General features: G+C 32.9%; 1 protein-coding gene across 1 annotated transcript; it reads left to right on the top strand.

The window, feature by feature from the left end:
* The first annotated feature begins 4201 nt into the window (after positions 1-4201).
* Positions 4202-9168, top strand: LOC120333907 (phytanoyl-CoA dioxygenase domain-containing protein 1 homolog). The gene is made up of 8 exons (XM_039401303.2): positions 4202-4521; positions 4622-4739; positions 5250-5452; positions 6023-6062; positions 6783-6877; positions 7327-7514; positions 7702-7888; positions 8608-9168. The coding sequence occupies exons 1-8, from the start codon at positions 4330-4332 to the stop codon at positions 8737-8739; spliced, it is 1155 nt and encodes a 384-aa protein (XP_039257237.2). The 5' UTR covers positions 4202-4329; the 3' UTR covers positions 8740-9168.
* The last annotated feature ends 2569 nt before the right edge of the window (positions 9169-11737 follow it).

Genomic DNA, 11737 nt, shown 5'->3' on the forward strand with positions numbered 1-11737 from the left:
ATTTCTCTTTTATCTAACATATTTAATTTAGGTAAATCAGTAATTCTCGACATTCTATTGACTATTGATCTATTGATTCTATCTACATAATGCAACCATTTATATTTGAGTATTATTCATAAAAAACCACTAGTGTGACAATGCTGCCACAACAGCCCTGTATAAAAACGCCAAACTGTATTTATGTGAATAAATCTGAATAAAATGATATTCAGATACTTATTTCAACAAAATGGTGTCGAGGCTATTAGTGATTTGCGTCTTATAAATGTAGAAATACATAATAAATTATCCTATCTATCTGGCCATGGATCAAGAAATGTGAATGGACAAAACCTCAATAGGAATAAACTCGTATTTGAATTGTAACTAGCATTCGTGTTTGCCTAAATACCGAAAACAGTCGATAGTTTAAAACACCAAATATATATTCCAATTTCCTAACCTCGACGCTGCTCTCGGCAATCTTAAATTCTACCTGAAAAGTCAAACCTGCAACACACCCTGTCATTAAAATTCCCCGCCTGAGGTGTTTTGGTTTTATTTGTCACCAAGGTGATGTTTGGTCAACCGAAATCGGTTGCTCAATCGTGCCATCTCGCGAACGGCCATATTCTTGAATACAAACTTGAGTGCATTTTAATGTACATTCATTTAGTAACTTAAAATGCACTGGATTCTATGTAGTTAGATCATATTACGAGTGTTAAAATTAAATTAATTTTATCTCTGGTGTACTTTCATTTTTATTGTCTTTATAACGCCTGGGATCCGCTAATATTGCTTCTACTCGTTACGTAATCTCTCATCTAATTCAATCTATCATCTTATCATAATTATATACATTTTGAATCAACCAACATCTACAGATCAAAACATACACACATATACGTCGCTGATTATACTCAGATGAGGTAGCTTTTTTTGGTACGCATATTGGAAACTTTTCTTAAGCTTTGTTTGTCAACTTGATTCAGTAATCTGACTTTCTTTGTTTGTCCGTTGTTATTATCAAACATTCACTAGACTGCTATGGCGAAGATAAAGTCAAAATTATCATATTATATTCATGTCCGAATTGAACAACATAATCTGGGTATAGACAACTATTCGTTACCGCAGTGGGTTACAATACTAGTCGCTTCCTGTTGCGATTAATGGACGATAAATTTATAACAAGTAATTACGCGGATTTACGATTCAGGATTGTAACGAAATCCGGATTTGCGACAACGCCCCATGGTGATAAGTTAACCATCTGGATTTTCCCGAATTATAACAATAAAGCAAAAGAGTGAAATGAGGTAATCGTATGTAAATTACTCGTGTTGATTTACAATACTTCTCAAAACATTTGAAGTGAAAAGGGTACGAATAGAAGGGTCGCAACTTGCAAGCGATAACTGAAGCGCTAGAAACTGTCCGATGATATACGATATTCGGAACAATCAAATTCAACCCAATATAGCATAATATAACAGCCTTAAATCTTTTGTAGGAGATGTGCGCTTTACACTGCATATTACAGTGTCTTATAGTATATATATATATATATATATATATATATATATATATATATATATAAATCAAAACCATGATATGCTGAATATTATTAGGCGACTACGAATGAAAGCTGAATTACCGTGTACAAATTGGGAACGATGCACGCGATGTTTTGATTCGTTGTCCGCGTTCTATGGATACTGCCTATCGTCTTACCCACCATATCACAAAGGTGATCGAAGTCACATTGTAACTATTCAAAGAACATTGTTTTGACTGGTGCCAACGGTGTAGCGAATACTGCGACTCCTACATTTTCATTTCCCCAGTAGTCAACTGACCAGCACAGTTTATAACCAGAGCGATTTTCATCCTTCAAGAATAGAATTAGATTCTATTTTGCTGGTGAATTAAAGGCGTGAAAAATCAAGAGAATATTTGGTGAGTATTATGGGCATTAGATGTCACACTATGGTATTTATAAACATATTCTTGCGCAGAATGAGAATATGGAACGGGGCGGAAAGTTCAAACGTTTTATGTTAATGTGAACTGTTAATTAGTATATAGAATAAGTAAATAATATCGAGAATAAAGGTTTTCAAAAACCATACTCGAAAATGTAACTGACTTATTCCCGTACTATGTACTTCTATCTTACTATAAAACTCGAAATATTGATAGTTTATGTCATAAACTATAGCCCGTATGTGTCATGCTTCGAACCACATCTGGAAGTTTAAGACAACTTTTCTAAAATTTCTTCTTGCGTTTTTGTCATGTGTGTACTAATTTTGTTGTACCATGGCGTAGTTAGAATTATTTCGCTCACTTTTGCTAAGCATTTCGATTTGGTTTGATTCATGCACACTCGAAGATTGGATATTGATGGAACGCCCTGTATTGAAGTATTTCGTATATCAGACATAGTCAAGAAAGAACAAAATCTAGCTATGTAATACGATTCCAAATTACACCGAAGTCTCATTATTAATTCGGACGAGACGTGATATCTGATATTTTTTTTAAATAATGACCACACACGCAGTGATTTCCTTTCGTCTTAGATGTCGGGTTCGTTCCAACCGAGCACAAATGAACTGGGGTGTCCACAAAAAGGCACTTTGCAATTTAAAATGTTTAACATTTTACTTGGATGCTTATTTTTTTAAATTCCAATGTAACATTACGAATACCCTGCAAATTTAGCCATCCTGAATCAGCATAAATGATGTGTACTTTAAAATCGTTTTGGTATATGTTGAGGACTGCATTTACTTTTCACCATTATCCAAATAATAGTAATATGTTGGCAATTTTTCGACTTTTTGTTTTAAATTTTAGGTCATATTTACATACCTACTTTCAACGAAGCACAATCAACAAAAATGGCGGCGAGATGTGGATGGCTTTGGACAATATTTTGGCTCTTTGCCCTTCTGATCGTCGGCATACCCATCGGTCTCATATTCGCAATATTCTGGGTCATCTGCTCCCCTTTTGGGGTCTGTATATCAGGCTGTGCGAGTTTTGTGAACTTCCTAACAAAAGGACTAAACCTACCACAAACTTGTACCAGGAAAATGATAAATCAGGATTCTATTTGTTAATCATATTGCCCCTTTTCCTTGTTTTTTTCTTCGAGAATCAATGGTGCTTTCTAATATATACTAGTGTAGATCCTGCCGACATATATGTATTGGTAACATCTGCCATTATCATAATTATACACCAAACTTATATATTGATATTAGGCAAACAATAAATTAAAGAAAATTTTTTATTCAAAAAGTTGTGATTTATTGTTTATTAATTCAGACAAAATAAAGCTAAGTTGCAAGAAATTTAGGTAGTGGTTTTAATATTACCAGGCGTAATCTGTATTAATTCGGATTCCATAAAAAGTATATAGGAGATGTACCATTTGTTCCCCTTATAGTACACTTGTCCCACTGTTCCGAGTTAGGATATATATTTTTTGTGAGATAGTTAAAGTAAGAATACGAAAAATAAATCATGCTATGTTCGTGTTCAGGGTAGATGTAATAATACTTTGGCAAAAGGTTGGAGTATTTATATGAAAGGTGTAGGACACATATTGGACAAGTGTGGTACAAAATTGGACAGGAAATTTCTGAGACACCCTTATATATAATATGAATATGGTTATAAACTAAGCACTAGCAAAGCAAGTCTATCAATATCAAGTCCATCAATTCAATACCTTCCAGGATGAAACAGACGAAAAAGGGTTTGCAACTAGTTTGAAGCTGTACGTCGATGAAAGGTAACTTTACGAAACCTTTAGCTGTGTTTCGGCGACCGTTGCATACCTCAGTCTCGTCATGATATGTAAATATACTGCGGCAATGCGTGAGTTTGCTAAGTGAAAGAGCGCGTCGAAATCCGTTAGGCTCACATGATGTACAATTTTGCCAGTATTCAGAAATAGTCAACAAACGATAAGCTAGTCAGCAAAACAGCGTGCGATATTCCTATACTACGTGGTTGTAAAGTCATTTAAGTAGTTCTACAGAAAAACATATGTGAAAAAGCAAAATCATGCTCTCTGCATTGTGCGTTGACGATTAAATAAAGCGATTCGATATTATATATTTATATATCTACACTACTTTAGTTGGTATTTTATGCTATTACTATTTGATTTAGGCTCGGCACCAGACTGAAAACTAAAAAAATAAAATAATAGATTGTCAAAGTAACGCTGCACAGTTGTTAATAATTACTGATCTCTCTAGCCAACCAAGGTAGTCGTATTAAGACTCAAATTTTAGCCGTGTACAAAGTGGAAATAAGACAAATAGAATGACTAAACGCAACGCAACACAGGCAGCTGATTCTGCGGAAGAAAAAAAATCGAAACAGGCAGCCCTAGTACAGACGGAAAGTCAAACCCAGATATTAAAACCAGAATTGTATACTTCTATTCCAAAACAACCGAAAGAAAAGAAACCCGGCCAACTAACAAAGAAGCAACTGGAAGAATTCTTTAATCGGGTAATTATTCTCTGTATTAATTAAGACATTGGGAAAGACAGACAGACAGACAGACAGACTTGTCTTTGAAAAATGTGTTTATTAAGTATTTTTATTTCAGGGTTTTCTCGTTTTGGAAGATTTCATAGATCACAAAATATTGGATAATATAAGAAATGATATAGAAAAACAAGTTGATGATCTTGCTGAGAAATTATTCAATGCTGGAAGGATCAAAAGTAAAAATTATTTCCTTTTATTTAAGTTACTTCCAACTGAATAGAAGGCTTGTGATTTAGATTAAAAACCAAAAATAATCTTGAGCGATTTGTGTCTCATGTAATTGTGCTACAGACCGACACTGATTGGTATTCGGCTAACTGAAGGTTCTTATTGTAACCAGAAAATCAATTCAACTATACTGTACTGACAAATTGTTCGGACAATAAACTCTTAGATAAAGACTTACACTAGGTGGCATTTGCAATGAATACATCAATATAAAGTCAATTGGTGTTGGTTTGTTTAATTCATTTGACTTTATTGCATTTATTATTTCACTTTTCTTTGCTGACTTTTTTATCAATAAATTGATGGAAGCCATGTTAAGGTATTTTTGTGCAACTATGTGACATTGGACTTTTTGAAGACGCAAAGGGGAAATATAGCCAAATGCATCTTTTCCATAAACATAACTATGAAAACTTGTATATCCTACTCTACATACTACAGACTCCATTTTCACGCAGACAAACATGAAGACAAAAGCCTACTAAACAGGTTGACACATCTGGAGAAGGAATACCCAGGAATTGCAGTCTTGCTACACAAATCAGATTACGTTTCACCTGCTTTTCAAAAATTATGGTCTTATGATAAATTGTTGAATGTAGTGGAACAAATTATTGGTCCAGAAATATCAGGCCACCCTGTATGGAACTTGAGACCAAAGGTATGAGTCAAAATTAGCATAAAAAATCCATGTATATGCACATCCATGCATATGCAATAATCAACTGGTGAACTATTCCCATACCAGACCTGAGCTTTTAACCGGATGGGGTGTCATGAATCATCATATTGTTGAAAATCCCCCCCCCCCCCTGGAATAAATATGAAAATCCTGATCTTAAAATTAGCATTATACACATTAAAGGGGTTTTGTCCATATAGTATTTAATTCTGGTCATTTCCTACATCTTGAAGGTATTTTCAAATTGTATGGATTTTAATTTTGTCTTGATCGATAAGCTATAATTGTTTTATTTTGAAAGGGTAGCTCAAAAAAAAAGAATTCACTTTTACGAAAAGTTCAATAAAGTCATAATATTAGATGTTTCGAATCAAATTCTTTAAGCTACGATGAAAGAGTATCATAAAATAAATCTAATACTGATTTTCTACTGTACAGCCATTACTTTATCAAGTGCCATAAATCAGAAGTATCATTCTTTTTATTGCTATCATATTAATTATTTTCAGTTTATGCCATATTATCCAAAATATAAATTATATATTTCAGGTTCCTAACAATGAACAACTAACAGTACCATGGCATCAAGGTGAGTGTCTGGGTCTCATATTTAGCGTCCTATATTGTTTGTCCACAGACTCTGCAGTAATCTGTTTGTCATTATTCAAATATTTGCGAAATTAGTTCAACCCATGTCGTGTGTTCTACATTGCTGATACATTACTTTTTCAAGACCATTTTGAATGTTGATAAAGAGCATCTGTTGAGAGAAACAAAACATAATATGGTTAGGTAGAAATTGAGCTTCACTTTCGATTGCAATTGAGTTTGTGAATTCAGGATTTGTTTCGTGTATGACCGTGTTTTATTGTGAAATACTGCAAATATTTATCCTAAATACAGCAAAAATATCAGATTTACATGATGCCAAAACTTATTTCATTTCACAACCTACATTCTGTACTGAATAGAATTCTTATGCAATGATCAATAAAGTGAAATCCATCTTTATGCTGTTGGAATATTATTTACCTGATGTGACCATTTTTGCATGATATTGAGAAGAAAGCCTTTTTTTGTTTCTAACAAACTTCTGAACAAACGGTCACACTAGTTATATAATAATATGGTCAGACTAAAATCTTCCAGGTTTAGGATAGAATACGAAGCACAGACATATCCTACTCCTATATGTAGTTATGCCAGGACTCTTCTTGTGTCATTTTAATATTAAAAATACAAAACAAAATTTATCATAAAGTATTTAAATAACAACTTTTTTGTTCATTAGTGTAATTTTTTTCTACAGATAATGCCTATTTTGAACCAAGTGCAATTGGTACATTTCTTGCAACAGCTTGGATTCCATTCGTTGATGCAAAGAAAGAAAATGGATGTCTACAGGTTTATATTCACTTTCAATAGTACTTTTTAATGGTATAATTAAAGTACCACATTGGTTTTCAGCACATAAGGTATTAAAATTTATAGACCTGACTCTGGTATTTGAGAAGTATAAGTTACCATAGTTTCATGGAATGCATATCATGATATATACAAGATAGTTGATGGTTACTGAAAAGGGTAAACATAGGTAGCTACAACCTTTACTTCGGCCACTGTAATAATAAAAAAGATTTTGTCTTAGTTTTTGAAATTTATGCGTACGAAACTATTAACTTTTACTATTAAGAGGTATGTAGTTTTTGTATTATTTTCAGTGTTATTGACTTTCCTCACTGTAGCAATAAAAATCCAAATCATATCCAACTTTAATAAAGCACATTTAAAATTTACTTCTAGGCAGAATGATGACTTTTTTGTTTCGCTAACACTTACTAATAACCATTTAGATGATACCGAAAGGACATCACAAAGGAATGACTGCCACTCACACATGCTGTGCAGGTGGTACATGGTATGTTGATTTGTCGCCAGAGGACATGAAAAAAGAACTTAACCTTGATGCAAAAGATGCTGTTACATGTGAAATTCCTTATGGAGGAGTTTTGCTTTTTAGCAATTGTATTCCTCATAGAAGGTCAGTGAAAGAGGGATCTTTTTATTGCATTTCCTTAGATTTCAAACTTCTCCTAACATTGCAAAATTGTATGGATAGATACAATAAAATTGTGTTAGAGATAGTGTAGGTCATTTTATGAACCTGATTGATGGCTGAAACTCAAGGACTGATATTTAGTTTTATATTATTTTAATCCTAATTTCAGCTTGGAGAATCTAACTAACAGCATACGATGGAGTGTTGACCTGAGATGGCAACGTACTGGTGATCCTGTCTCTTCTTTTGGCAACTGCGTAATAATGCGAACAGCTGATAACCCAGATCTCAAAATTGATTGGTCGCCACTGACTGATGTAAAGGAAGGACGAAATAAAAAGCAGGATTTGGCTTTGGTAAGTAATGCAAAGTTTGATAAGTTAATGATTTTGAAATCCTCTTTACAATCAGTATTTAATTAAAGTCATTAACACCACAAATGGGGGTAATGCACAATGTGATTGAAGGCGTGTACGAAATGCTTAGCAAATAAAGTCAAATGTCAGGCTGATAAATCATTAGAAAATGAAGTGACATTAAAGTCAATATTGTGGATTGAATCGTCTTCCATGCACCTAAAATATGATATGGACTGCCCTAATTTTTCACACATTGGGTCTAAATTCAGCAAATATTGGCCAAGGTAACAGAATAGTGTTGATTCCCAGGTTGATTGCTGGTGGGAATAGTTATGTGCGTTAGTTGCAGCTTGCAGGGTGGTTCATTTAAGTCTTATTTCAAATTTCACTTCAGTGATAACATCTTCATCTTCAAAATCTCTTTACTCGTACCCATATAGTTAGAACAATGAGTATAGTATTCCTGTAGTGTGTGTACCAAGTTAGGCTTAGGCCATAATTTTATTCCGATTTTTCTCATTTTCGTTGTATCACGAGTTCAGGGACTGTTTGTGTTACCCAAGCGAATATAGCCCCTTCCCATAGGTTTCAGTCTCTTTACACAACTTGATCTAAAGTAGGCGAACAAAATTAGTTGATCCCATATTGGTACACACACTTCCGGAGCGCTGACAATATTCTGACAACTAGCTATTTACTACTGTGAATTATTACAGGGAAATGACTATGATGAATTTGAACCAGTGATCAGTGGCCCATGGATGACCAGATGGAAGATTGTTAATCATAACAAACATACTGCTCAACACCAATCGTCTGAAGTTAACGAACCAGAGCATAAACCATAGAAGCTCTCTTCATATAAAGAGATGCAATTATTGTAATTTTGCTTTGAAAATCAACGTGGCAATCATTGCTATACAAAACGTTTAATTGATATTTTTGTGTTGATGAAGTTATTATAAAAATCTTTTACTTATTAATGTTGTCTCGTAAACTTCTACATTATATTAATGCTAATTTATTAAAAATTGGAAATTTTGATTCAGTTTTTGGTGCAATTATGTAAATTTAAAGTTCCTTTCAAAAAGTTCAAACTAATTTTGTAAATGCAACTTTTTGTTATGTATATATCAATGTTGCTTGCAGAACTGTATAATACAATAATTACAATTGTCTATCTTCCAAGTCTGTCTTGAAAGTTGATATGGAAATAGAAGCAGCATAACTTCTTTGAGTTTTTGTGTTGAGTGTTGGTAAATAATTTCTTGTAATTCTATATATACTTAGTACAGCATGACTTCGCATATTCCCAAACTTTTCGCAGGTAATAAACAAGAAAGGTTCGTCAGGTTCCGAATAAAATTCAACCCAATCTACCCAGAGGGGGAAAAGCATGAATATTTGTCTTCGTCTTAAAGAGTCGTCTGTCTATTCGATGTCGCTGGGTAGGTTCAGATACATGGGCTTGAAAGCCCTGTATTCCTTGACTAGAAAACTTGTGGTAAGGTACTAAAACGCACATGAGAGTGTTTTATTACGAATTAGATGTAAAAAAGAGAGTAGCTGCAAAACAATTAGTGAATAAAAGTTAGCATCTGCTTACCCAGTGCCTTGTTCAGGGTGGAAGTATGATACCCAGCCTAAACATAGCAGCACTTCAATATGCTTTGCAATAAGAATATTGCATATAATTTTAATTAATTAAAATAATTTTATCAATAAATGTAATTCACTATGTACATGGAGAGATGTAAAGGGGAAAAAAATGATATTCCACTCATGCCTGATAGCAGTTTCTTCTCGATATTTTTGTTTGAACCCGTTTTTGGACAAAAAAAAGAAAAATACTTTTAAATTGTACATTTAAGCAAGAGATCATATTCAGTAAACTATATTTCGGGGCAGCGCAAAAAGGATCGTTGCTGTGTCAGAACAAATCTTTTATTGGTAGATAGAATAACAAATAATCGATTCGGTAGACGACGCTCCAGAGCAGCTTTATTGTAACCGTGGATACGAATTACCTCCATCTGGTTTCGTCATTTATAATTCATTCAGACGAAACGCAGACTTCTGTTGTCAGACTGCCTGCGGATATTACTTTATATTAATTGACGAATGTGCGCTTTTAATGTCGGTATATTTAGATAACACTAGACAATATTCCGTGGAATGAAAGATGAATATATCTTAATCCAAGACTGTTTAAAGCTTTTCTATCATGAGAAAATCTAAAAGTAGTCTATAATCAAGAAAATACTTCTGAATTCAACGGAAGACGAGCAGTGATTTGATTGGACTTTGATTGAAATCTCGTTCAACATGCAGAATTACTGTTTTAGGCATATGTGTTTACTTATGTTTACGTACGACACATGTAAGTGTAATAAAATCACATTATAAAAAGGATAATTAAATAATGTGATAGTGGAATGACAACTACGTAACTTAGTGACTTATCTATTCAGGATTACCTCTGACTGACTAACAAGCAACAGCGATTTGAGGACAGATTTTCAATTTTGCATAGAAAAAACTCATTTTGAAAAAATAATCCATGGTCAGGAAAGGGTTTATAGCTTGTTTATATGAATTTTGGTAGTTCATTGGCTAATTATGAGACATACTTGGCAGAGTGATAGATTTCGACATTTGAATATATAATAACAAGATTGAATGTGAAACTAACAAAAATATCACACAATGGTTGCAGGACATTTCTAATTACTTTGATCTACGCCAGGACAAGTTTAAATCAAGCTTTAAAACATCAATGTCTACAATAACAAACAGAGCGTAATTTTTCATCATTTGATGACATTTATAGGATGTTAAATCAGATTGTGTATATTTGAATAGTGCGGAACTAATATTGATTTAGTCATGTAATCTATGTAAGCAAATAATGAGAATTTTATGTTTTATTGTCAACTGACAGCTGTAAAATCTGAAGAGATTGTAGAAATAAATACTCAGTTGAATTCATATTACAACGCGGTATCTTAAAGTAATTTTTAATAATTTGAACCAAAAAAGAAAGAACTATTTGATTGGTAGATTTTTTTTATTGTAAGCATGAATATATATTTTTGCGACCAACTACATCTTACTGATTTATTTCATAGTTTTTTATTAAATTAATCTTGGAATGGAAATAAAATTTTTAGTTTTTTGAAAGAAAAATACTTTAATGTCTGATTGACCAAATTAGAATGGGACAATTGATACATAGTGTTTGACTAAGCAATCTAACATAGAGTCAATTCTATCCTAGATTTCAGTATTAATTACATGTAATTGGTGGGTTGCTATTCATTGCAGTACAATTATACATCGTTTTATATTCAAAAATCAATCTCAAATATGTCTATCTTGTTATTCTGCATCTTACAAACGGCTTAGCTAAAGCTTATAATCAATACTCTTCTGTTTAGTGGCTTAAATGCGTAGATTATACATGTTTCCAATGGCTATATTGATTTTTTGTCAAATTCATAAAGGAATAAAGGTAGAAAATTCAAAATATGTTAATAGTTTTGAAAAAACACCTATTTATGTTTTAAATAGTATTTTAGGAAATATTCCACTAATATATAGGATGGAATCAAAAGGTGGACAAAACATCTGCTGAACAGATGCCACTAACTGATATCAAGTTTGAGATTCTCTCAACTTCATTTCTATATAGACGGTACTAAAATACTGCAGCTATTGTCGCACTGTATTGTTTTGAATGCTATGACCATTATAAAAGGAGATATTTATCGCACTTTTTGTAATTCTGAATTTCTTAAAAAGAAATAACCTAATGATTTACTTAATTTGTATTTTGCCAACAGAAAC

This window comes from Styela clava, chromosome 15, assembly GCF_964204865.1.
Source record: "Styela clava chromosome 15, kaStyClav1.hap1.2, whole genome shotgun sequence".
Classification (NCBI taxonomy): Eukaryota; Metazoa; Chordata; class Ascidiacea; order Stolidobranchia; family Styelidae; genus Styela; species Styela clava.

Coding starts and splice junctions, on each gene's coding strand:
- LOC120333907 (XM_039401303.2), top strand. CDS start 4,330: ATGACTAAACGCAACGCAACACAGGCAGCTGATTCTGCGGAAGAAAAA. Junction 6,878..7,326: donor AAGAAAATGGATGTCTACAG/GTTTATATTCAC, acceptor ATAACCATTTAG/ATGATACCGAAAGGACATCA. Junction 7,889..8,607: donor AAAAGCAGGATTTGGCTTTG/GTAAGTAATGCA, acceptor GAATTATTACAG/GGAAATGACTATGATGAATT.